General features: G+C 43.6%; 1 protein-coding gene across 2 annotated transcripts in view; it reads right to left on the bottom strand.

Moving 5' to 3' along the window:
• MAP3K3 (mitogen-activated protein kinase kinase kinase 3) overlaps nucleotides 1-21,084 on the bottom strand; it is a 41,562-nt gene extending 20,478 nt beyond the window's left edge. For both annotated transcript variants that reach the window (XM_066981770.1, XM_066981771.1), the window contains exons 1-7: nucleotides 20,926-21,084; nucleotides 13,531-13,652; nucleotides 13,080-13,169; nucleotides 9,923-9,963; nucleotides 5,066-5,165; nucleotides 3,674-3,787; nucleotides 44-164 (exon numbers count right to left, since the gene is read on the bottom strand). In XM_066981770.1, coding sequence (XP_066837871.1) covers nucleotides 44-164; nucleotides 3,674-3,787; nucleotides 5,066-5,165; nucleotides 9,923-9,963; nucleotides 13,080-13,169; nucleotides 13,531-13,652; nucleotides 20,926-20,929 — 592 coding nt within the window. In that variant the 5' untranslated portion in view covers nucleotides 20,930-21,084. The remainder of the gene's footprint in view (nucleotides 1-43; nucleotides 165-3,673; nucleotides 3,788-5,065; nucleotides 5,166-9,922; nucleotides 9,964-13,079; nucleotides 13,170-13,530; nucleotides 13,653-20,925) is intronic.
• Nucleotides 21,085-27,824: the final 6,740 nt, after the last annotated feature.

Raw genomic sequence — 27,824 nt, 5'->3', positions numbered from 1 at the left:
TTTTCACAAAATAAAGACAAGCAGAAGTGGCAAAAATACTCACTGACAGACAGATGCCTACTTCTGGGTTCTGGCTGCTGATAGGGTGTGTTCACATCCCCCACAGATTGGGAGGTTTTAATCCTGACTTGTTTGGGCAGTCCAGAATGGGGTGAAGAACTTGTCTGTTGGGTAAAATGAAAATGAAATAAAACAAAATGAGACTGAGGAGCTCAAGCAATCTGGCCACAGTTTCAAAAATATCATTATGTTTAGTAGCAAGAAAGTAGCTGAAAACCAGCCCTACGGCTTGATGTCTTATTACTTCAAAGAACACAAACAATAAAGGCAGCAAAAGAGGAAGCTTTGCAATTATTTTGTAGAACAGGAGTCAAACAACTAGAGCATGCTTCCCTCCAGCCTCAAATCAAATGCAGGATTTACCGGTCTCAGTGTTTGTCTTCCTTTAGCAGCTACCTGTGAAGCTAACAGGAAAGGGGCTCAGATCACCCTCCGATATCAGACCATGGAAGAACCTGCAGTTTTGCCAGCCACTTTGGCCAGCAGCGATAAATTATGAATCTTGCACTCTTTCAGACAGGGTTAGCTAGCAACTTGATTCCCCACAATTTTTAAGAGAGCTGACTAATCAGCCTAAGCAAAAATAAATCCTAGAATTTGAAAGCACAAAGACTTGGGAGATTACAAGCTGAATGCTGCCTGCGTTGCTTTTACTCAGCCTTCCCTGCACTTACATGGATGTAATGGAATTAAAGATCCTTTTTCCACAGTGCCTTCCTTTCATTCAAAGCAGAAAGAGCAGTGAAAGGAGACGTGCCACAGGACTTCTCCTGCATTTGCTGAGGAAGACAGAAGGGGTAACTCGAGTATGCTTTGTAGAAAGAGAAACCGCAGGATGGTTTTGCAATTCAGTGCAGTAAAAAGCTGCCCAGGAAATTTGTCGTCCTCCTTGTGCGACAGTTACGCAGAGCTCTCACAGAGAAACTGCAAAGCTTAAATGCTGAAATCAGACTCCTTAAGGTGCTCACTCGTGAACGTTCAGACTGCAGCTCCAGTGAGTTAACCCCTCTGTGCACTCCCTGGGGACTGTACAGGTAACGTGGGCTCTTAACATGGAACTGAGCTTTGCTGTGAACACTGATCCTGGGCACCAGTTATCTGAGGAGGCTGCACTAGGGTCTAAACGTATGAAATATTGTGGACTGGCAACCTCCCCCGAGCAAATGAGATATTATGCATGACAAAGCATGTGCTTAGGACCAGTGGATATTTTTGATTTCGATGTCTTCTCCCAAAGTACCTAGTTTTACAAGAGGATATGATACGCCCTCCCTCTGATCTGTTACAGAATTGAATGCTTGCGAAGCACTGATTTTACTGAGATGAACAGAACCAAAGGGACCCCAAGGAAATGAATCCTCTCTTCTGAGTTTTATTTGAACAGGACTGACAAACAAGGTGTGAGGCCATAGAATCAAAAAAGTAAAACCATCAAATAGCTGGTCATTTAGAAGGGAAAATCCTTTGCACCAAGCAAGGAGGGAGCCTGGTTTAAATTGCAGAAGCTCCATCATGAATACATTCATGGGAGCTGAATAATGGATGCAGAGGTCACACCAGTTATGTGGACAGTCTGCCTTTAGTACTCTAGGTGTTCAACTTAACCAGTTCTTCCCATTAGTTTCTAAATAGAAAGAAGGGATGACAGGAGTGAGTTTCTTGATAAAACAAAGAGCACAAGTGAGCCACGGTAAGAGGCACAAGGAAATTAATAAAAACAATATCCACAAAGACAGGCTCAGTACTAGTCACAGAGCTACTGCTGGAAAGTTAAGTTGCTTTATACACATATTAGTGCCAAAGTCACGGCATTACCTTTCCATCCCCAGAAAAAGAAAAAGAGCACAACTAAAACAAAATCTGCATCCTGTACTTCAGGAAAAATAATGCTTCCCGCTCCCTCAGTGGGATGAGATCATGCAGCCAAGAAACCTCCTTCAGCCTCGTGGGCTTTTGCTTTATCACATGTAGGGCTCTCCTGTCAGGCAACTCAGAGATGAAGAGGAAGTCAGAGGAGAGGGGGGAAACAGTGGCACTTACTGAAGACTTTGCTGTTTGTTTCTGCTTTGAGCAAAAGAGGAAAAAACAGCTAATAAAAGGACACCACCACAGTACTGGCTACTGGCTGGTGTAGGGATGAGTGTTTACTCTAGGAAGGTTTTGGGGGCTTACGTAAAGTTTAGATAGTATCATATAACATCTGGTTTGTAGCCTCAAGACACTGGAATTAAGAGGGCTGTAAAAGATGATTGTTTTACTGTGTAATACCAAAAGTAGAGGCCACCTTTTCCAGACCGTTTCCTGACCACACAGAACAAAGTCTGACTACACTAGGTCAGACCAAAGGTCTTCTTGCCAAGTATTGTCTTCAGAGCGGCCAGTAACAAATGCTTAGGGACAGGGCATAGGACAAAGAACATCATCGTTCCCCCAATACCCTTCCAGCTTTTGGCACGTTTGAGAAACTGCTGTTAATACACCTGAAGGTGTTTATTTGTCTATTACCATAGATTATCAGTTTCAAAAATAGTACAAAGTATATTTAAGTTCCCCTGACAGCTCTAAGAATTAGAGGAGTGATTATTCCAAGAGCCGGAGCTCACAGCCTGCAGAACTTGAACAAGGATGAACATTCAAGATTGACAAGCTACGATCAACAGAGATTTCAAGATAGTGTAGCTTTTTGTGTCACACTGTTCCAAGAAAATTTAGTAATTTGCAAATAAAATATCTAAGCTACCAGGCATCTTTGGCTTTAAAAGCTGGATGACTTTTATTCTAAAAAGAAAAGAAAAAAAATCACCAAAAAAAATCACCCCAAAAGCACTGGTTTAACAGCCTGAGTGAACAGAGTTCACGTGCAGACCAGCAGTATAAGAAACTTCTGACATTTTTTGCCCTCCTCAGTTCATATTTCAATTCACTGTCTAAAATAGGTGTCTTTGGGAACTTGACTTACTTCTTATGTTACGGTCTTTTCTGCTGAAAAGTGCAAACTACATTGATAGTCATTGACTGCCACAGCCCCTTACGATGGACAGTGAACCAAGACAGTCAAATTCATCTTAGGTGTGTATGTGCCATTATTAGCTAAAAGCAACTCAGTTCCTACACAGTAAGACTGGATTCAAAGCAGTAAGCCACAGAACTGGAAAAGCACCAGGTATGTCCTGAGGCATTCCATCCAGAAAAAAAAATCCAGAAAAAAAAGTGCTAATAGCTTGTCTTCAAGAACAACTTGTGCTTTCTTAAAGACAAGATAATTACGTGCAGTTTTGACACTGTGCTACTAATCGAAACTTAAAAAAAGCTCTCTACGAACCAAACTCATCAAGAGTTTTCTGCATACTGTCATTGGGTACTCCACATAAAACATCCTTTGTAATTACAGCTTGAAAACCTCTTTTCAATGTTTTAGTCCCTAAACACCTGCTGCAGCCAGAAAAAAAAAAAAAAGAACAACAAAACAAACCCTATAGGTAAGCCAAAACAAAGAGAATAAACATATTCATGTGTGTCTGTGAAGCACAGAAATTTTACTAATTCCTATTATGCTTGGATAAAATTACCATTATGACTACATTTTGCTGCAGTCATAGAAGTTGTTACGTACATGGTTCCTGTCCTGAGACAGCAGTAATATTCTAAGGCTTTTCACATTAGAGCTTCGGTCTAAGAGATCTACTGCTTTATCCAGGTCATCTTGGTTTTTCAGAGGAATCGATAGCTGCAAAATACAGAACAAAAAAAAATCATTAGAAAGAACAGAAAAGAGTCTACTTCTGTAACAAGAATTTAAACAAGATGTAAAAAATAAAAGTAAAATCAAAATATAGAATAGGATTCTGATTGCTCAATTATGCCACAAGTTTTCATCACAATATTGTCTTACTGTCTTTTTATACAGAGCTTTCCTTCAATACCATCAGAAAAGCAGTTGACTCCATGCAAATCTCCCTAGGGCAGCACTCACAAAATACTAATTGTTACCTGAATTCATTGCTTGCTAAGAGCAAGTCAGAGACAGGCTGACTCCCTGATGAGAACATTGTCTCAGAATATTTATGAATCCAGACCTAGCAATCCAATGAAAACTAGGTTTCAGCAAAGAGGCAAACACGGGGAAGATCTATGCTCTGAAAGGGAATCAAAGAAGAATTTAAAAATTTGCTCTCAGGCACCTTCTATTCTACAGCTCCCTCACAGCTCGATACGTGCATGTTACTAACACTGAAGAACTACTTTCATTTTGTTGGACTTCTACTGATGAATGGTGTTTTACATCTCTTTCATAGGGATGCAGTCTCTAACAACACAAGGGCAACACCACAACAACAACAAAAAAAAACAGCAAAAGCCAGGATGCCCAGTGAGAAAGCCAAAAAATACTTTAGATTATTAACACAGACTACCCAGTTCCTCAGAGACAAGTGCATATTCCCCAGGTCACTTTCTTCTATCAACTATAGTGCCCATAATCCCCTTCACAGCCACTCGATAGCGTTCCCTGTTCCCTCACTCATGTTGTTTGCCTGCGAGCTGAGCAATAAGCAGAAGGGTTACAGCCAGCAAGAAGTAAATGTGTTACAAATGCTTGGATGGCTGCTGCTGGTCGGCAGTCAAATTAAGACACTTTTAAATCTGTTCTTGGCCAGCTAAAGAAGTGGGGACTGCCTGTAGTCTGCAGACTGCAAATCTACTGGCCTGTGATAGTTGGTTTCAGCAGTCAAAATACTTCAATTAACTTGTTTTTACTTCCCCAAGAGAGTCTCCCAAATAACACCAGCAGGAAGAAGCAGGATGATGATGTCTACAATATAGACATCAGTGTAATGTTCTGTCCTTATCAGCACGTCTTCCTCTGGAGCAGAGAGATTAATCATGATCCATATTAGAGGGAAAAACTGAAAATTAAATTTAAACGCACAAAATTTGGGATGGAAAAAGGAAGTGTCATCTAGAGAGATTGTTGCATGTTTTGGGCACTGACAAAAATGCTCTGTACCTCATTGTTCATGTAGTGGAGGTCCAGGGGCTGGCCAAAGGCTGTTTTCACTTTCTGTTGCACATCTTCATAGCGCACAGGACGGACAAATGGGATAATTCTGGAAAAACAACAAAAAAATTACTTATTGAATTCAGACATATACCTGATAATGTAATCAAATTAGATGGTTGAATCACTAAAAAACAAAAACAAAACACAAATGTTTTCCTTTCATCCTCAAGTAGGTAATTACCTTTTTAACTTGAACTGATGGTATTTATTTTAGCAAGGATTTGTTGATCTCTGGTGCATTTGCAAATGGTTCACCAAAATGCAATATTCAACCTCAGAATTATTCAGCTAAAGATTTCAAATAGAATGCCCTTGCTCCTGGATAGAAAAGTATCCTTTACTGAATAAATTTCTTCCACATAAGAGGACACAAATTTACTATGTACGTTGGCTTAAAGAATACCGCCTCAGGCACTAAACACACACAAATACATTTAGTGAGAGTTATGCAGCAAAAGGCCCAAAGAACAAAAAAAGCATTTTGGTTTAAATACTCTGATATCTGAACAAAAAACTCAGTTCTTAATATTTTCCAAAACGTGTTCCAATTGAAAGGTTTCAACAAATTTTCCCACAGCAAGCTAGGCCTGGACTCCTGAGGGAAGGTATCGGCAGGAAGACACAAAGGAACCTCAAAGCCCTCGATCCCAAGGGTGATCTGGGACATCAGCTCCACATTCACCCTCTGCAAATTCGAGTCAAACATCTCCAAACACCCGAAACACAGACTCACCACCCTGTTTCTGTAGTTCTACCTCAAATCCGACGCAACAAGCAGCGTCTTTTTCTCAGGAGTTGAGGTCAAACCTAACTCACGTGCAACTGTTGGTCACTCATGGCTTTTTTTCCTTTTAATTTTGGTTTTACTCTCTCTTTTAATTACAGAGGTGTAATATGTCAAAACTTAAATACTGCTTCAGCTGTAACAACATTTGACTTGTAATTCAAAATATTCATATACAACAGATCAATCTCCTAATCTCATGTGTCCTCCCTGCTTCAGTAGAAGAGACATATTTAAATAAAACAAGTATTTTTCTTGTGTGCTTACATGTAATGCAACTCTGGGCATATCCACCAACTGACAATTAAAATATGCAGAGATATAAATTTTTCTGATCGCTATCTATGAGCCCAGACTTTGTGGCCCACTAAAATCCTTGTCCTAACATCCAGCCGTTTCCTTGCCAGCTGAATGGCAGAGCGTTCTAGGCCGATACACATCAACGGCCTCAAGAAATCCGAAATGGCAACAGGCACAGCTGTCCTAGGGGAACCCTGGTGCACGCCACAGCACAGGCATGCTTTTAAGAAAAGTGCCGTATAGATTTCTTTGTTAGGTATTTATTACCGTTTTGCCTCCATGAGGCTAGAAGCGATAATGCTTTAGGCATAGTAGTAAAATGAAGTTCCAGCAAAGCACCTAAAACTGTTTATTTTGCTGGAACATTCTGCTGCAGGAAGTTGCCAAGTACTCAGAAAGTTGCTACCTTGACGGCCATGGAAAAAGATGATTTTACCTCTCTCGGAAGAATAATCAGCCAGTAAAATGGGCTGGGTCAAGAACTGGAGGATTCAAATGTAAACTATAGCTTACAGCTTGTCAGACCTTATTTTGGTGAACCAAGGATGCCGACCGCCCAGAAATCCATCCAGTTGGTTGTTCCTGCCCCCGGGCTCCTGCAAGCAGACTCCTCGCCATCTGCTGCCACAGGCTACGAGACCAGGCTGCCTCCCGACTGCAGGTCCAACAAACAGCTCTGGGATGTGGCACTGCCGTGCGGGGAGCTATCAGAAAGCTCTGAGATAGCGACTTCAAACAACTCTGCTTCTGCCAAGCTGAAACACTGCCACAAAAACTTGGCTGTTCGCACCGCTCGGCAATTCTGCCATCGAGAAGAGCACGGACTACCTGAACGGACCACGGATGCTCGAGATCCATCTTGCTCGCAGCTTGGTTAAACCCTGAATCGTCCCTGGGGGCAATCACACAATTTTGTGTTGAACCTGACCTCAAGATAGCAGGCTCAATTTCCAAAATGTCCATCCAGCACGCTTTGCCAACACTCAGTGTCCTCTCTCTACACGCGGCCTTTGTTTTAAATAGTCTAGAGTTAGTTGGCTTCCTCAGCCACTTCCCAGGAAGGGTTCGTCTTGCTACCAGACCTACAACGTTCAGCAATTTAGAAATAATTGTCCTTGCTAAAAACACAGCCCACAATAACATTTTCTACACATTACTAAGAAAGCCGTCCATGAAATTATAGCACTCTGGCACCGTACAAATGTAATTTAGCTCTCGGCTGAACTGAAGTCCCTTATAAAGGCTTCCATTCTGTGCTCACGGCATTGAAAAGCAGAGCTGTTCTCAGGTGCCACAAATTCTATTAGTGTAAAAAACTCCGTGCACTCTTCTAACACAAAATCATGGACTGCATGGCTTAAGGAGCCCATTCCTGCCTGACCACCTTAAATATTTGTGGTCAGATCTGGCAGCTCCTCTGAAACCCAGCACACACACTTACATTCTCGGGGCAAGCTCGCTGTCTGTAACTGCATACCGCTCTGGGAATGGGGAATTCAGGCAAGCGTAACTGCATAATTAGACTAACACACAATCAACCTTTTCATTTTAATGTTACTTCAGGAAAACCTTCCTTCTCCCCTGAGCTCTGTGCCATCCTAAATGCACTCAGGCAGGAGACATGGAGGGTGACGGGACTATGGTGACAGGAGTTCGCTTCCGAGGCGCCTTGTCATGACACGCTATCGCGACAAGCTGTGACACCTTGCACAGCGGCTCTGTTGTAGTCCCCACAATGCCTCTGACAGAGCTGAGTGTCCAAAATCGTTTTTTTAGTCATGGAATTCACCCTGTAGGGCTAAGGTGAATGTAACCGTTCAATTTTTGAGGAAAAATTTAAGTTATTCTTTACTGTTTGCTTTGTCAACAAAAATGACCGTTTTCCTCTTTTAACAAAAATACCTACATTTGACAAAGGATGACACTTGAAGAAGAGTTTAAGCAGCCCAGTCAGTAACCTTTGCTAGGAACAGGCTGTTAGGATCTCTGTACACAACTTGTACTGAGGTACTATCAAACATATAAAAATGTTTTCTTAAATTTGTGTTTTACCATCAAATCATGATGGTAAAAATCACGAACCACTTCATGTTGAAAATACTGCCTAGAATGGAAGGAACCAAAGGATTTCTACAGGGTACCTGTAAGGAGTAGCGTACAAATTCATGCTTACAATCCAATTGATTTCTTCAGAAAAAGGAAGCTGGAACATAAATAACATCAAGATCCCTTTTCTTCCTCAGTGGAAGCTCAAGAGGACTCTCAAAGAGGCTGCAAGCAAGCCTGGAGCCTTCCTGTACATTCACATGGCCACTGAACAGCTATGACGGTATCGAGAGGTCCTCTCAAATAGGGGACAAATTAGGGCCTTTTTGAGACCAGCTTTTCAAAGTTCTAGGCAACCATTACATCTTCCAGGAGTCCCCACTGGTACAGCACTTGCACTCTGTTGGCTGCTCCAATACGCTGAGCTATAACCGGCTCCAGCATCGTGGTCCAAACTGGACCAAACACGGAGCATCATGGAGAACATTCATTAAAATAATCTCAAATTGAGGCCTCGATGTGAAAAATGAACTATGAACAACAGGGGAAAGTTTTAAGCCATAATTAACAATGTGTTGATAGCTTTATTATTTTATATCCAGACACTATCAATGAGCAGTCGAGGTTTAACTTGATGTACTAAATTAGATACATCCCTTCTCTCTAAACCCCTTCTGGTGATAAATGCATAGGCACAAGATGTGTTTTTACAAGACCTCTGTGAGGGTTTGACTGTGTGTAATCAATCAATGCAGGTTGTAGGGTTCTCCAAAATTAAGGTATATTTTATAGCCTCCTGCAACAACCAAACAAGGAGACAAAAGTGCCAAAGAACACAGCAATGACTTCCTCTGAAAAGCAGCGGTTAGTGACCCTTTAACAATGAGCACGAGCAGTGCAAAATCAACTTGGACAGAGAATGTGTGTACTAATCACACCTGAGCTCCTTCGACAAGAAAAATGAAGGAATTATATGATGCATTAGTATTTTAGGAGTGTGTGTAAGGTGGTCTTAAACCTCAATATTGACCTTCTGTGTACACAAAGTCACGAGATTTTACAAAACGAGTAAAATATACTTGTGTGAGAAATTTTATTTCAGCAAGAAAAACTCATGTACACAGAAGAGCAGGGAATGAAAGACCTGACTAAACTTTACTCACTGGAAACACTGTAAACAAAAAAATGTTCATTCAGTTAATTTTTTTTTAAAGAAAGCATCTCAATACCATGTATCAGAGGAAATAAGAAGGAAACAGAGACCAATGAAACATCTTCCCTTGCTGTGTATGTTGTTCAGTCACAGCAGGCCAGCAATAGTGATAGGTCATCAGGAAGTGAGAAACTAGAAAAGAATGAAGCTAGTTTGATTCGCTTCATTTGGTTTTAGTTAAATGAAACAGAAGTGAAACATATCTGAGATAAAAAGACTCAGGCTGGATAGCTTACTTAATATTACTGCAATTCACTTACAAAGAGATATTATGGAAATAAATAAGAGGCAAGTGATTTTCTAAAAAAATAAGTTGTGTATAATCTGCCTTTAGTGACAACATTTCTCACTACTGTGTGTGTTTTTCACTCAGCATCAAGGAAAGTGAAGCCAACAAGATATTTAACCTGACTAAAGCATTCTACTAGGCAAAATACTCAAGTAGCGAAGACAGACTTACCGCCTTTCTCCGTTATATTCAAACTTTATCCTTACATCATTCTGCATAAAAAAGAACAAAACGTTAGCTCACAACGAAAACTTTGACATACACAGAATAAAGCAAATGAATGGACCACATAATGATTTTAAGGCCCAAACACAAAGCAGGCAATTCTGTGACTGCAGGAGGCACCAAGTCCTCAAAAGGCTAACCAGAACACAACAAAGCTGAGTGCTTGAGCTTCCATGGAGAAAGTCAACTGTGGGCAATTAAGAGGATGGCATGTGAGCACAGCACCATGTGCAATGGAGAAACTGCTAAGGGAGAAAGAGAAGGAAAGGGGGGTAAAAACTAAGTTGTAATTTGTATTAATTAGTTAATTTAATTTATTTTATTTAAATGTATTAATTGCCATTTAAACAGAGGACTTATTTAGTTATAAAGAACGTCAGTCCATCTTCAGCACTGCATGGCAGAAGCCTGAAATTGTGTCCAACTGTATATTCATGCGAACTGAAACTGATTTTCTTTATGAATCCTCAAAGCATGTCTTTCTCCATGGTAGAAAAGAGGCAAACACAGAACACACCACAATATTCACTCTTCAGACACAGACAAAGCCTCTGCTTTTGCAAAAACTCAGTCCCTGAAACTCAAACTATGAGAATAAAAACAAGTTAACTATTATGTCACCTTGGAAAGTGCAAAGGGTTATCATCCGTATCTGGCAGATGGTTAATAGCACTAACTGCACAACCTGTGCATTTCCCTGTAAACTCAGAAGATGCTAGATGACACGGAAGAGTCAACATGCTGAACTTTCAACTCTGGAGATCAAAGTTCAAATCCCAATTTAGGTCACAAAGATAAAAATAAAAGGGAAAAATCTGCTCTGATAAGCCTCCATAATTTCTGCTGCACAATTTATGTGATTGGAGTAGATTAAGCCATCTGTGAAAGCCTTAGACAATAGGCAATCATACATCTAGGAACTTCAAAAAAAATGTGGCCAGGAAATGCTCTTTAGCTAGAGGAAATATCTGGCAGGCCTAGTGGTCAAGAATGCAGTTCAAAGGGACCCATGCAATCACTGCGAGTACACAGTATTCCTGCAGCACTACTGTAGGTACATAATCGATCCTAATTGGGCTTCCCAATCAGAGCAACAATAAGCTGCAGGTGGGTAATTTACACATCAACTTTATCAAAGACAGTTTCTTAGATGTGGGAAGAAAAGGAATTTACTCTAGAAAGACACCAAAACAAAGCACATTTTAGAGAATTCATTTTAACAGAACAGTAAAAGAAAAATGCAACAAACAGCATAGGAATAATAAGCTATAAAGGATGTGCACCAGCCAACTATTGATGAAACAGATGGATACTGATGGATAGAGGAACGATCCCTTAATATTATGATTTTCTGGGAAGGAAAGCTCTAGATTTTTTATTTTCCTATACTATTCTAGGTAATCCAGTCTAAGTGAGCTAAATAGGACCACTTGGATGAAATTAAGTGACTGTAGTTGTATAGATTAAATTTCTGATCTCAAGATGAATTTTAGGTTTAGACATTTTAGATTTCATTACTTTAACTAGTAAGATCAAAAAAAAAATCTTCAGGGCTTTACAGAAACTGTTCTTCAACTTGCTGTTACCTGAAAAAAAATAAAATACCTCTTTCTCAACCCTGCTGTACCCTTTCAAACATCTGATTTGTAACAAAGAGAAAGGGGGAAAAGTGATCATGGGTACTGACATAATTTGGCATCTACCTCCTGATAATTTTTCCAAAAGGATCAGACACTGGCCATTTCAAGGAATTCAAAGTCATCTTAGTGTTTCAGAGAGAACCTAGAAGAGTTAAACTATAGCACTTCTCGTTTCCTTTGAAAGTACAGCAAATTTATCTCCTATACAAACTGCTTTTCAAAGTGACTCACATAAACTGTCCTAAGAGATGAGTAAGAAAACAAATCCAAGTTTGGGGCTTTAGTGTTCCAGCTCTGTGATGTGGTATCACAAAGACTGATTACAGATTGTGATTTAAGACTTCACTGAATTTACATTTCAAAATGATTTGGAAAGGGTTCTGTACTACTCCTTCTATGGATTTGTCCAGCACATTCAAGGAAATCCCAGATCCCAGCTGAACAAGTAGATTATGAGCAGACAAAGCACAAGGAAGAGACAGACATGAACTTTAAAGCCTGCTCCAGCAAGCTTATGCCTGTAACAAGCATATAACTGGAAAGAGTGATTTTACCGGTATCAGCAACTTCTCATGTTAACTTCAATCTAATTACAAGGAACTTGATTTAATTCTTTAAGACAGTAATGGACAAACAGTTCTTGACTGAAACTGTTAATTCTGCACTGAAGTATTTAATTCAAATGATACGCGGCATATAGTGCCAGAGCTATATTATTCTGTCCTTTCTTTCTACCAGAAAGTCAATGCAATAGTTTTCTCTAGAAAAAGAAAAGTCTCTAGCGACACAAAAGAGAAATTTTAAAGTATTGACCCTGCCACTTACTACCTTGGGAGAAGTATTTCATTTGGAGAATGGATTTTACATCCCCATACTCAAACAAGGGTGAGCTTCATTCCCCTCTTCATGTGACACAGGACGGGTAACTCCAGCCAATCCTCCCCACTAAGGATGCTGGCTGCGTTCAGACACCTGTAAATGGCTGTTTCCTCTTTCACAGAGGCAAGATTTACTACAGTTTCACTAAAGCCAGCCCTTTCAGATAATCCCCTTCACTGTACTTGAACCAACTTCACTTTGACTCACTTTCATCAGGATCCTCACCCCGTATTCATATGCAGTCTGAATCATGTGAAGATTAAGACCAGCATTAGTTCATTACCCAACCGACTGCTTTATGCAACTTTGAACTGCAGTGACCTTCTTTGGAATCAGAAATTGAAATACTTGTTTCCTTTTCATCATTACTGCTTCTCAGTTCTCTGCTTCCCTCTGAATTTAAGGATTATTTCCACTACAAGGAGAAGTGCGCGCTACTGCCATATGACAGAGTTAGTAATGAAAAGCTCTCCCGGCCTCCTGCACCTGCTTAAGTGAATTCTGTAAATGCTGCCATGCACAATTTAAAAACACGCTCCTAAATTTGTAATTGTTAACGCTGAATAGGAAGCAAGCTCTCTTACCGGAATTTTTTTTTCTTCCACTGCAGAGGCACACTGGTTTGTTATTGCAGGGCTGCCCAAGAGGGGTGGACTGCTGGCATTGTGTTTTTTCTTTAAGAATTATAAAAAAAAAAAGAAGTAATTAAAAAAAAAGACGATAGGGACTGCAAAACAAGAAAAGTTTACTTGGTAAACGTTTTAGCTGATCTACACAGATCAAATACCATCAAAACCACATGTGGGATGAAGACGGAGCGCTGAGATACCCAAACTGCATCCTCCTTAGTTGATGAAGGTCAGTAAGTGAAAAAAACACAGCCCGAGCAAGAAGAGGAAGCTAAACCAGCGGTGATGCTTCAGCTGCCAGGCCAGAAGCACAGGACAGAAGTCAGGCAGCAGACCCACTGTCAACCCAGCGCGCCCCTCCTGACTCCAGGCAGCAATTTCAGGTACCCGCTACCCAGCCTATTACCTGTTTGTTGGAGTGAGCGGTGTCTTTGTTCTTCATGGTATCAAACCCAGTCAGCCTGTGCCGTCGGCTCATCTGGAGTGCTACCAGGTCCTTCATGATGGAGTTCAAGGCCTCTTGTTCATCTGCCACGGACAAGGATTTTAGCGGTGAGTTGCCTGGGTGAGCATCAGCTGTAACACTTCCGCACGTGTTTTCTGCTGGCTCACAGAAACGCAATCCTTTGAGAGATCTTTGTAAATAAATACACTGACATTTCACTGAGTCATAAAAGCCCAAACTCGACCTAGTATCACAAAGTAGTAAACAGACAAGTTTTAAGCCACTTGCCCAACGTCACAGAAGGATCAGGCCATAGGAAGGTTCAGAACAAATATCCCCAGCCTCTGGTTCTGTTAAGACGGCTTCAGAACTAACAGCGCGACTTGGAAGGATTTGCTAGATCACCACAGGTCACTTAGGAAGAGCAAACTGATGTGCTCCTGCCAAGGAAAACCCAGTAAGAATCTCTTCCTTCCAATCCTATATCCTGTTACCTTACAATTCTTGCTTGCCAGTGGAGCAAACCACAGCCAGCAGAAAGAAAACGAAAATCTGGACGGTGAGCCATCTTAGAATATCTCAGTTCAAACCCATTTGTACTGGTATCTCCCCAAACGGTTCTCTTTTCCCCCAAAGAAGAGAGTTCAAAATATGTTATGAAACTTCAAGACCTATTCAGATTCAAACCGAACAGAACTAAGAACTCTCTGCTGCCAGCACACAGCGCAGCAGATTCTCGTCAAGGCTTCTTGCAAATGCAGAAAACCAAAAATACACAGAGAAATATTTCTTATGCACGCTAGACTAAAACTTTTGTGATGCTAAGACTCCTGATGTGACCAATTTAAGGCGTTCTTCTACTGAGAAATGCATAGTAGCTGGGCTGCGACGGATGCTAGCAGAAAGGAAGGTGTTTAGCAGCTACTGAAAAGAATCCTTTGCTTCTGCAAGCATAACAATCCTAAATTACTCGATGCATTGCAAAAGGGGGAAAAAAAAAATTGAAATTTGGTTCAAAATTGGACCGGGCTAGTGTCTTTGCTCCTAGGTGCTGTGCCATCTGTGCAACAAAGCAGCATCAGATGCCACCACCGCAATGACCTGTTACCGGCACGCTCATGCCTACCGCATTGCTGGGCTGCGGTTTCACATACGGACTCGGTGTTTTGGGGGACAAAGCGTTGTTTCCTCGGCAAATAACGCGTCCGGTTCAATCCTTCCTGATATTGACGGATAACGGATGCATGAAATGTGAACCAGTGATCAGATCAGCTCTAGGCATGCCCAGAAGGACAATCTGCCCTTTCGAAGAGGCTGGTTGGACTTCACCAGTAGGTCTGGATGCAAAGCTATGCTTTATGGTTTTTTTTTTGGGGGGGGGGGGGGTACGAACATTTGAAAGTGCTGTTACACAACAAAGGCACAGACGACACCCACACTCGTATGAAGTGCGTCAGGTATGCAGGTTTGGATATATCAGGTTCCTCCTTTCTCCCCAAGGTCCTCAAACATCGGTTTGACGTGCTTGAATTGAACCGAGCGTTTCTGAGGGTGACGTGTAAATAACTGAGAAGTTCTTTTATAAATCCAGCAGGGCTACACCTTTACTCACAAGCCAAGGTGCTGATTCGGATGGGTGAAGGCTTGTATTGGGAAGTACTGTCCTGGGACCAGCTGTAGGTTAAATGACAGCATTTCCCTGTGAAGGGGACTCATTGGGAGCAATCATTTCTTCAGTTTCACGTTATGCTTTCGCCCAGGAGTGTCTCTCCATAAAGCTGGCTTATGTTTTATGCAGGAGACTGCCTTCAGAATTAAGCAATGCCTGAACAACAGATTTTTGCCCTGCTTAAAGCTGACAAATGCAGGACGCGTCCAGCTTCTGAAGCACGCAGGGAACAAATAGCACCAACACTTAGGAGCAAGAAGGATGAAAACACACCGACTTGTATGGGGGCAGCATCTAAACCAGTCCCAGTTGGAACAGAAGCCACGCTACCATCATCTTTGTTCCAGCCCCTGGTTCCTGCCCAGGTCTGTTTCGCCTCCCTGGTGGGACCGAATGGTAGAGCAGAAATACTTCCACTCCGGGCTGCAGTACGTGCTGGTAAGGTGATGTAAGCTCTCGTTTCACTATCTTTTCTTGAGAGGCAGCTTTATGCATCCCCCCAAAACAAGAACGATTGTTTAACCACTACAAAATCTGGACCATATTCCCCATTAAACTTTTTCCAGTTCATTTAAACGTCGTCGATAGCCGTAGACTTCGGCAGTCCTTCGACGCGCTGAGCAGGTACCCTGCAAACAACCGGGGGCATTTCCTACCAAGCATTTCCTACCAAGGTTACTTAGCTTCGGTGTTTGCTAGGAACCACTGACAAACAAATTAATTGTTTCTAGGATTTTGATTGCATCAAGAATCGATAAATGCAACACGGAGCTCCTCCGGTAGCTTGAGGGCAATTTTGGAGGGTTAGCATCCCGCTCTCAGATCGTGCATTCATCCCATTGCTCTCCCAGCACCACCAAGAAAAGGATTATCTGGATTTTAATGAGGTGTTGTATCAATTATTAAGACAAATCTGATCAAGTGTTATAAGTGAAACAGAAGCATCGCGCCTCAGCCAGGCAAGAGAGAGGAAGGGAAGGAGCTCCCCCCACGTCACTTGCAGGAGGTGTTAACTTAGAACAAAACCCTTCCAATTAAAGCAGAGCGCAGCAAACAAAGTTAAAAAAATTAAAATGCACCAAATCACAATTTTCCAAGACAAGCCAGATGAGACAATAACTACATTGTGGCAGCGTAGAAGGGAGAGCGTTCCTTGAGTTTCCATCTGCACGCTCAAGGAACCAGGGGATAAGTAATCCAACCGTAAGTAACCCAACCAAAGCAAGAGGGTGCTTTTTGAGAAGCACACGGCCAAAGGAAATAATTGCTATCCCTATCTCAGCACTAAGTAAACCCTTGTGTGAGGAAAATGTGATAAAACACGTGAATGAAGTTCAAGTTCCAGGTAGCTGACAGCACAACTTCTTTTAAAAATCGCTTCCAACTCTACATCGAGTGTTTAACCTTTTACCTTACTGGAGTGTCTCCAGTTTTCTCCTCTTCTTTCATCTTGGTTGATGTTAAGCATAACCTCTGAGTAACCTGCCCAGCGAAGACTGTAACTCTGCACAACAAGACGCTACGAATTAGGGACTGGCACGTCCCTGGAGCGCCTGCCACCCAAAGCACGCGGCGAGGAGCGGGGACACAAGTTTTCCAGGAGCAGGGACACAAGTTTTCCACTACAGTGCACTTGGGGTTTGGCCAGATACCAGGAGGAGGAAGAAGAGCTTGTCTTGGCAGCCAGTCAGGGCTCCTTTGGGCAAGCACAACAGCTATGAAAACAGCTCGTAACTGAGCACTCATGACAAGGAATCAAATCAATCAAGGAACCCATCAGTGAATGAGGGATTGCATCTAAACAGGACGGCACGGCACTCTGAAATCAAGATCAGCAGTTACGAGGGGATCACGGGCTGGAGGTGTCGGGTGCCAAAGCCCCAGCTCCTTTTCTGTCTCTTATTTGTACGAGGAAGCGGGCAAAGAGGACAGGCATTTAACCACCTATCCATCTCTTGATATAGATTATAATTCAACCTGTGGATTCACAAGAAAGACATTAAGCTCCTATGGGCAGCAGCTAAACCCTAGCTGGTGCGCTGCGACGTCTGCGCGACGCTTACTGTGATCTGGGCTTCATCTCTAATGCTGAAATCTTCCACCCAGGCAAAAAGGGACACGCTGGAACGCGGCAGGCTGATGGAACAACTGCAGGTGAATCTGAATCTTATGCGATTATACGTTTTAGTAGTCTCACAGCAGGCTATCAGACCCCTAGTAACTAGGGTTGGGTTAGGACCCTAGTACCAAACCATATCCTATAATTCATTCCTATGTTGGCGAGATAAAAAGAGAAATCCATTTCCTAACATAAACCGAAGGCCAAATATTGATTTGAATGTAACGTATGGAAAAAATGTTTCCATTTCGGCCAACCTTGTGATAGACTTAGCGTTGAGGAGCATGAATACTTCTTTATTTCCATCAAAATAGATGATTTCCATCGGCTGGCTTTAAGGAAGTATGTGCAGCAGCATCGCATTAATCACACAATGCAAAAGTTATTACAAATGAAAAATAAGCAATTTTTGAAGCTCACTGAGAGACCCTGTTTTGCTAGGTCTCCACTAGGTCTGGGAAACACAGTTCTGCTTTGTGCGGGAAAGATGTTGTCCAGGAAATGCTTTTCATGTTTTAAAAACTACACTCAAGGATTTTTATAACATCGATAAAGGGGAACTGCTGCTCATGAAGAAAGCTGTTCCTCTGCATAAAGCGTTTATTTCAGCTCATACACGGCTTACTACACGGGTCCGAGCAAGTCGGCGTGTTTGCAATGGCACAAAATAGAGTTTTGCAAAAAAAAAATAATCACGAAGTTCAAACAGAGTAAAAGTATCTGCACGCTGGTAAAAACAGGAAGTCTGTAAAGCCCTATAAACCAAGATGCTGTTTTATATAGTGTGATAATAGAAGGCATGATGCTGCAGCTGCTTAGGAAAAAAGAAGAAAAGCGAACAAATAAGGGGTTGTTTGTTATCTCCCCCCAACAACAGCAAAGCCAATTGCTCGCACAAACCATCAGCAGATGCAGGGGCAATGAGTAAGTATCACAAGTTAGGGAGAGAGATTCAAGTGTGTTTTCAGAGCTTTCAAGTGTTTCTTTGAAAAATTTTAATTCTGAGCCCTTCGCAGCATTGCACTGAACGAAGCGCTGGGGATTCTGCAACACTGTCTTAGCAAAATGCTGTTTTGCCAGATTTTTTTGGAAATCACGAGCGACTTGGCTTGTAGTTTAAGAGAGAAATCAGAGCGTGCCCATGAACCTGACACATGGGGTGCGTGTTTGGGGTCCCTCTGCTCACCGACAGAGCCCCCCAGCAGGATTCAGCCCTGACCTGCAGCCTTGGCCCCCCTCCCTTCCCCCCCCCCGACGCCACAGGGGCTGTCACCGCAGCGAAACCCAGGAGCTGGCTATGGGCAAGCTGCGAGCCAAGGGAAGGAAGTGACACAGGCAGGAAAAAAAGAGCAGATCGAGGGAAAGACTCGACTGCAGCTGGGCCTGCAATGAGCATTTCATCCTAGGCCTTGCACAGGCCACTCGGCCCAAAGGCCGCTCTCCCGTGTCCCACGTACACGTGCATTTCTCTGGATGAGCAGCAAGTAACCACAGATTTACTACGAAATGTAAATCTATGAAATGAACTTGCTTTACTTTGGCTTTGAGCAACGTTTGCAATGCTTTATGAAGTTACGACATAAACAAAAGACCTGGTTATGCGTGTATTTACTTTAAATGCTGTTGAGGAGCTCTCCGTTTGGAAATAAACCTCAGCTGTAGCCCCTTCTGCGATGTGCCAGAGATCCACCAGCAGCGAGCCTCATTTGTATCGATGGAGCCCCAAAACCTGCGACACTAACCTCTCGTCATCACCCCCTCCTCTTAGCTCAGACCAGCTTCCGAAAAACACGAGGGAAGCAAACTAGAGCATCACGCAGCCCGTTATCCACCAGCCTTATTAAAAGGCTTGATAACGAACGCCGCGTTAATTTAGATAAGATCTTTCCTATCAGGAGCAATCTGCTCGCAGCTGTACCATAATTACTCCGTGCAGGCGTACAGCGCTACAGAGGAGCACTCCATGAACTGCTCATCGTCGTTCTGCACCCAGCTGTTTGCAAACAGGCATCCCAAAGCTGCTGGGAAATGCTTCCGTGGAAATCCAGCTCCGTCCTTCTCAACTATTTTAAGCCTACGTACCATCACGTTGGTTCCTTTAGGGAAGATACGGACCGAACAATACCATGCCTCTCTTTATAAGGCAGAAACCCACTTGTGGGTGTGCACATTTGTTGTATTTACAAAATCAAAGCAAGTTACAAGCTTGTTTTAGGTAAGTGCTACTGTAGCTAGGATTGTCCAGGGCCACAAAGGAAGCGAACTTGCTTTACTTTGGCTTTGAGCAAGGTTCGCAGTGCTTTATGAAGTTACAGTATAAATGACCTGATTACGCACAGGGACTAAATAATGCAGGTGAGCCTCAGAACAGCACACTTAGCTGGAGGAAAGGAACAAGCTGCAGCCCACAAAGCAACCCAATTCTGCGCTGCAGATAAAAGCAGAAATTCACAGAATCTGCTCAGAAATTCACAGAATGGGGGAGGTTGGAGGGGACCTCCGGGGACCGTCCAGTCCAACCTCCCTGCTCAAGCAGGGTCGCCTAGAGCACCTTAGAGGGGATAATTCCCCTGCTGATATATAAGCAGGGGTAAGTTTGAGTTTAGAGAAGTTCAATTTTTTATTCTCTTACATAAGAGACATCTCTTTAAACTAAAAAGGAAATGAGGCAACAAAACAAACAAACAAAAGCAAAACCCAAGAACGTAACCAGTTCTTTACAGAAGACATAACTTCAAAAAAATACGTATTAATCATTCAAATTCAGTTATGCCAACTTTCAAGACCAACTTTTTAGTCTGGAAAGAGTTCACCTAACTCCTTCACGCAGTTCTGTGCGCCATTCTCCGAGTTAAATGCAGCAAGCAAGCGTTCAATGGAAGCTCCCCGGAGGAAGCGGTGCCTTGACAGGCCTGTGGCCAACGTGACGGACAAACACCCGGCTGGCCCCACGGCCACTCGCTGGCCCCACAGGTGTCTGGCCAGCCCCGCAGACACCGGCTGGCCCCGCGGCCACCCCCCCCCGGCCCCTTCGCAGCCCAGCTGGAGGCCACGGGCAGCCACCCCCAGAGCAGCCCCGTACGGGGTCCTGGGGGCCCGCAGGGTGCCCGTGCTGACCTCCAGCCAATTTTAACCCAAACCAGCCGCCAACGCGCCCACGTTCCGCCACACCAACGCAAAATTTTTACGAAGAAAATTTAAAAAAAAAACAAATAGCCTCACGAGCACGGGCTGCCCGGCGGCCTCGCTCTTTGCCAGAGGGCCCCTCAGCCCTGGAGCAAAACCCAGGGACCGGGACGAGTCCCCCCGGCCCCCCTACACCCCTAGGTCCCCCCCCGGTCCCCTCCACGTCCCCCCGGCTCCATCCCCTCCCGGTTCCCCCCGGTTCCCCCCCCGCCCTCCCCGGCTCCATCAAGTGCCGGTTCCCCCCGGTTCCCCCCACACCCCCCAGTCCCCCCCGGTCCCCCCTTCTCCCCCTCAGGCTCCACCCCCAGCCCCGTAACGCGGCCCAGCCCCCACCACAACGGGACCCCCCCCCCCCCCTCGCCCCGTGCCCCCCGTCTCTCACCCATGGCGGCGGGCGGCGGCGGCGTTGGGCTGCGCTCCGGGGCTGTCACCGCCGCGGCTCCATGGCGGCCGGGCCGAGGGGGGAGGGCTCAGGGCCGCCGCCGCCACATTGCCGGGCTCCTTCCGGCGGCCCCGGGAGGGGAGGGAGGGAGGGGGGGGACCGGGGGAGGGAGGGGGAAGGGGGGGGGGTTGGGGCGGTGCCGATCGTCCCCCGCCGCCGCCGCCGCCGCCGGGAGCAAAACAAACGGCTCGGCCGCCGCCGCGCACCCGCCGCCGCCTGCCAATCACAGGGGCCGGCCCGCCGGCGGCAGCCAATCAGCGCCGCGCGGCCCGCCAGCAGACGGCTCGGCCCGCCAATCGGCGCGCCGCAAGCTGGATGGGGATGCTGGTGGGCCCGCCCCCTCCGTCCCGCTACTGGGGGGGTGAGCGGGGAGCCCGCCCGCTGCTGGCTGCCAATCAGGGTGACGGGCGGCACCCGGGGCCCGCCCCCGGCCGCCGCGGGCTCGGCCCTGGGTCCTAGAGGCCGCCGCGCGGGGGCCGCGTTGGGCCCTGGGGGTTCGCTCCCGTCACGCAGGGAGGGGGGCAGGGAGGTTAAGTTTCTGCTTAAAAATCCTCTTTTTATTTTTTTTTTTTTTTAAGAAAGGGCTTATTTTTCTTGAAAAAGAACACAGTTCCATAATGGAATAAAGCCTCAAAGCTGCAAAAACGGGATTTTTTTTTGTTTTCAAAGGAAAAAGTAGTGTTGGACAATGCCCCCACGAACTACCTCAGGATGACTAAGGCTACCTGAGGGAAGAGATTGCTTTTGCTCTAACCAAAAGTTGTGTCATGACCAAGCCTTGCCCGTGTCCCTTGAGCCTCACAGGTACCCCATGGCCCCCATGAGACCCATAGCCCCCAGAGAGTGCAGTAAGGGACAAATGTGCACGTAACAGCTTAATTCCCTCATTCTTTAAGCCTGCAAAAGCAGATTTCATACTCTCCACAACCCCAATGCTTCTAGGTCATCAAATATTTATTAAAGTTACTCGACATTAAAGTAAATTCACGTGGATTTAATGCACGGGAGTGCACTCTAGCCTAGGGGACTTGAAGCTCAGCATTTCCTCCCTTTCATTTAGTGGTCTGTCTCAAGGAGAAAGTGTTTTTGGTGGTGGAAGCGGAACTGCTCACCTGTAGACACTCGATGACAATTTTTTCCTCCTCCTGTTTTAGCAGCCTTGTCTGCCAGGCCACCTCCAACAGACGGCCCAGAAGCAGAACACATTCTTGCTGAAAAGCTCAGTGCCACTAAACATAAAAAGCTGTGAGGGGGATCACCCCAAAACAAAGCAGACACACCACACATGGAAGTTGCAGCGGTTTTAGGGCAAAGGAGGACTTACTGCGGTTGTCCCATCTAACCCAGTAATTCCATCTCACTTCATAAATCAACTCATACCTTTTAAAATGACGTCCAGGCTTCAGCTGCTCTTTCCTTGCTTCTGTTTCCATTCCACCTGTGGGATGGTATTTTGACAGTGCTTTTTTTTTTTCTGCACAAGGGACAGCGGGGGGTGTGGTTATGTTATTTTTATTATTTTATTTCAATGAACAAGTACAGCTCTCCTTCCCTGTTGCTGCACTGGCCACCCTGCTGCTGGGAAACCCACCTCGTGCAGATGGTGTCAGCAGCTGCTTTTCAATCTGGCAGCCATCTAGCAGCAAGTGCATTGTTTTCGAAATGTTTTTGCTCACAAGCAACACGGCAATGTCAAAGGGGTTGCATCAACTGGACAAGCCACACGAAGAAGAAAACTAGACTGGAAAAGAAAAGTTTCTCAGAAGCGTGGGCAAGTGCAGGAATCCAGACCCCACACAGCAGGAAGAATTTAGGATTTACCCAAAGCATGATGACAGTATCTGTGATGTCATTCCTTTTTTTTTTTGTCAAGTACTTGGGATGATAAAAAGATCTTGCAATGCCATACTATAGACAAATCAATCAGTAAAGGAATGCTTAGATCAACAGATCTGGCCTCTCTAGGGCACGAAGCTCTGCACAAAGCCAACAGTCAGCCTGCTTTGAGCAGGGGGTTGGACTAGATGGCTTCCCCAGATCTCACCTTGAAGTTCCCACCCAAAACCAAGTCTAATGCTGTCGGTGTTTAGGCTTTTTAGTATCTCTTGAATTGCTTTTCCTGTATATTCTGTCTCGTATTCATGCCCAGCGTATAGCCATTTGTTTTCATGTCAAGATTATCCTTTTATTTAAATAATCTTTTCCTCTTCCCTGGTGTTTTCTCTCTAAATACTTCAAGAAGATAATCATATCCCCTTCCAGGCTTCATTTTAATAGATGAGTAAGCCACTCTAACTCTTATAATACAAGCTTTGTATTTGCAGTGTCTTCCTGGCAGCCTTTTCTGCCCCCATTCCAATTTGATTCCTCTCTCTCGATGACAGTATCTTCATCGCCACTAGACCAACCTTCTACATGCATTTTCACAGCTTCACAGTAGCTCATCGCTATCCGTTATCAACTAGTAAAACCAACTTCCTTTCCGCACTAATTTCCAAGTAATAAACTATTAGCATCCTTTGCAAATTTCTCTTCGCCCCTAAATTCACAGCTTTGCACTTTCCAGGGCTACGTTTCATCTCATGTCTATTTCTCACTCTTCAAAGTCATCAATTCTCTACGATATTCTAGTCCCCTCGTATTATTGAAGCCTCCCTCTTTTGTTCATCACCAAATTTAATTATCATGCTTGCTTTTTGTGCCAAGGACATTATAGGAAGGTTTTAATGAGATTACTCCTGGGACTAGAACTGGAGAAATTCAGTATTAACTCCCCACTGTGCCAGCTCTGATGTCAAAACACTACGTCACCTCACCCTTTGGTATTTCTGTCTGTCTTCCAGTTCTTACATGGTTTTGAATGAAATTCTCAGTTGAAGTCCTGTTACATGAAACCTATTACAAGTCCTTTGTGTGGAAAGTGGACTTATTTAAACCAAAGAGACACCAGGCTTGCTAGTCATCAATTCTGACAATGAATGAGGAGCCCCCAACAGATGGTAGGAGACAGCCACCCTGGTAAAACGTGCTCTTTCCATCTCCAGTTGCCCAGAAAGTCTGGATTTCACTGAAGTTTTTATTCCTCCTCCTCTGAAAATAGAATGATTTGTCCTTGATGGTTCATTACTTCACGCACCTATCAAGCCTGATGTGCAAGACAGCAAGTTGTGTCTGCTGATTTGCAGTTCTGTTCTCTTTTGGAGACATTATCATGACCCTGTTTATACCCAAGTGCCATTAGACCTTTTTGGCCCATTGTAGACTTCCCGCCTGATATTTTATTTTCTAGACAAGCTGGTACACCCTTCCTGGACTGCAGTTACAGCTTCTACCGTGAAAATTTAGCAGATGCCCCTATTTTGTATATCTTCAGGGGAAAAAAAAAAGTTTTTTCCACTTTTACTATCTACTTAATGATGTACTAATTTTGAACAAAAGAATCAGGTTATTCATTTTACTAATAACACTATGATACAAACTGATATTCTGTGGTTTTCCACCCTGATTGCCCACATCCTTTTAAAGCTGCTGCTTTCCAGAAAAGCAGCAGCATTTCTGTAAATAACAGCTATAAAACATACTTAATACTTCAGCTTAAAGCTATTCAGATTGTTTGAAGCTGTTTTACGTAAAATCATCAGTACAGATATTCACCAAGACTCTACAGGAGCTACTGTGTTTATAGTCATCTCATTTGTTTTAAAGGAACTTTACAGAGGCCTAATTGTTTAATGCCGTCACACAGCATGAAGCAAGAAAAGGAAATGTAATCCCTATTTTAGGGATTAAAGAGCGTTGCACAGAGAGCCAGTGACTTGTTAAAAGTTACACAGGAAGTCTGGAGTAGGCCTTTGGGATTTAACTCCTGGCATCTTTTCCCAGTCTCTTAATCGCTATGCCATCATATTTTCTATTCTGGTAGTATTTCCGTTTTCTGTAGCATACCTGTCTGACTCAAAGAGCCTCTTCTCCTTGCTATCAGATGTACTATTTCTTCTTTCCTTCCTGTTTCCCTTCTTGTTTAGGTACACACATCCTTCCTGGGGAGCTTAGCAGTCTCCAGGCTGAGCCTTGTCCCATGCCAAAACTTCCTTATTCAACCTCTCAGCCTCCACAGCCAGACACACTGAACTGGGAGCTGTGCAAAGAAAAAAAAACTGGGGGGAAGGGGGTGGGTAGTGGAGAAGAAACTCCATGAATCTTCAGACAATGCATGAAAGCGTTCTGCACTCTCTTCCGCAGATCTGAGAAGAGCAATCACGCTGGTTCCAGGCAGTTCTGGCTCTGCTAACACTTTCTCTTGGTGTTCTCAGCTTTAACATTGCAGGCAGGTTTTTTGATGGAAAACTAAGAGAACTGTCATTGTAATCCAACTTCAGGAGAGCGTGGCACAACATGGAAGGGCCAAACCTTACCGCACCACCACCAGAGCACATCACCCATGGGAAACATCTCCTCAAAAAGCATGAGTGTAGCATTCATTCCCCAGCCCCAGCAGAACAGCTGGTACCTGTCCTACTCTGCTGGCCAAACTCTGGCCTACTGCTGTCAGCACTCCAGTAGAGGGGGCTCTGAAGCTGTCTGTTTAAAAAATAAAAGCCATTCTCCTGCTTGTGGTGGGCTGAACTGAAGAGAAGGAAGAGGAAGGATGTTAGAAATATTGTATGCTTTCAGATCATTACTTGCTTCTGAGCTGGCAATCTGGACCACTTACAGAGCAGCACCAAAAAAAAAAAAGCCCAAGATTAAAGCATAAGTTTGTTAAAGTCACTGCATTACTGTAACTAGTGCGCGTTACTGCTGGACATCTTTAACTTTCAAGTATTTTCCAGCCACTTACTGATCAGCGATGAATTGCGTGCTTTTCACTTACAGCTGCTATGAAAGAAGTGACTTTCCCAGGGTCACACAGCAAGCAAGCCGGCCAGCCACACCAGATGTCAGCTGTTCCTTAATATTTACAAAGGGAAGAGAACCTCTCGCTGTTTCTTTTTCTATGCATATTCCTCTACAGGACTTAATGGCACTTGTTTTGCTACGCTGACAAGCGGTCTGTTTCTCTCATCATCTACCAGCTCCTGACTTTTTGCACTAGTAGGTCCAATTTGCAGAACTTGTCATCACAGCCTTTCCCCCAGGACTTAATTAGGGCGCAAACTGGTTGCTTCCAGCTGTATTTTATAGACTTCTAGTCTTTATCACCAAAGAGACAGGATGCCTATAGAAACAGGTAGATTTGTTTGGTTATTGCTGAGCTAGCCCCCACCTCCTACCCAACCTACACATTTCTGCATCCTACTGGTCCCTAATGAAGGGAAGAGATGGGAAGACAGGTTGAGCTCCCTCGGCTGGAAGGTGACCTACCTCCAATAGCCACCGATCCTATTTTTGTTGCACTCCCCATAATACCACACTGGGTAAGGAGAAGTTTAAAACTCAGTTATGCCAAATGGAAAGGACAGATTTAATTTAGATTGTAAGCAAAGTTAACCAAAGAACAATAATTTGGCTTTACAATGAATGTTACTTTTCTGTTTTTTTACTTTTCTGTTTTAGTTGCTTCCCTACAGAGATGGGGATTTTCTTCTCAGTTGAAAGTTACTAAAAATACGACAGGTAGTGCTTGGCATCTTTGAATTCTGGCATTAAATATTTGCTGCTTGAAGATTATCACTTAAGATTTCTGCATAAATTGATTTCAAGCAAATGCAAGTTTGATGCTATTTGAATACATATTGCTATTTACCTCCATAAAGAAGAAAGCACGTTCTCCAAGCGGGAAGCTGATGCAGTATGTCTCAATATTGAAAACAGTTGCTGGGATTTGGCATACAGAAATTTAAATTTCTTGCCTTCTTCCGCTAGAATGGAAGCGGAGAAACCTTCTTTGGAGAATTCCGAAGCACAGATCCAGGAAAAAGAATCTAGGAGGATGTAAATACATTTCTAGTGTAAAGACACAATTCTTAGAAGGAAGGCATCTTTTCCAAATATGGATTACTGGAACAAAGTCCATATATAGCTTAAACAGTGCATCTTTATAGGCAACTCTTTCCACTGTGGTCATGAAGCTTAAAAAGCTTTCATTTCAAAGCCAGTATACAAAGAATTAGAGAAGAATCCAGAAGTACACTAGTTTTCAGACAACAGTTTAGTTGAACCAGAGATAATCTAAATACTTACTGAAATCAGTCCTGCTCACCAAGTTTTAAGGTTAAAAACAGATTTCCAAGTTCCGCCACCCTATTCCCCTCTAGGTCCCAGTTCCAGCAACAATGACACCAGTGACAGAGCCTGTAAAGAAAATGCCCTTTAACAGAGGTCACCTATACGTAAGACTTAGTAGCTAAATAAGGGCCTAATTGCTTTGTCTTCAATTTGCCTGTATTCAAAAAGCCTTAGAGACCAATTATTTGTATTAGAAAATCCCTCTTCCCCTCATCTTAAGTACCAGAAACATGCAGGCAGATAATTACTATTTGTTCTGTAGGGAAGAAGTACTATGCAAGGAAGTCAGAAAACACGAGCACAGACAACACGTGGTACATTTGTTTAAAAAAAAAAGTAAACGTGGGTGTACTTTAAATATTAACCATTCTGTTCAAGTTGTCTTGTGACTGGTTTCCTAACAATATAATTATTTGGAGCAACCTGTAACTTATTGTAGCTAGAAATATTAAGTTAGTTTCGTTATTAGTAGGATAAGAGATTAACACATCTCACCAGTTTTGTAAAGCAGAGACAAGATAAAACAATCACCCTCCCTTTCACAGCAATGAACTTCACGCAGGATATGTGAAACCTGTTTTAAATATTTCCCTGCTAGTCCCACGGGTACC

The sequence above is a fragment of the Anser cygnoides genome, chromosome 22 (genome assembly GCF_040182565.1).
Source record: "Anser cygnoides isolate HZ-2024a breed goose chromosome 22, Taihu_goose_T2T_genome, whole genome shotgun sequence".
NCBI classification, from domain to species: Eukaryota; Metazoa; Chordata; class Aves; order Anseriformes; family Anatidae; genus Anser; species Anser cygnoides.
Note: the sequence above shows the minus strand (reverse complement) of the source record. Positions and strands in the feature narration are given on the sequence as shown.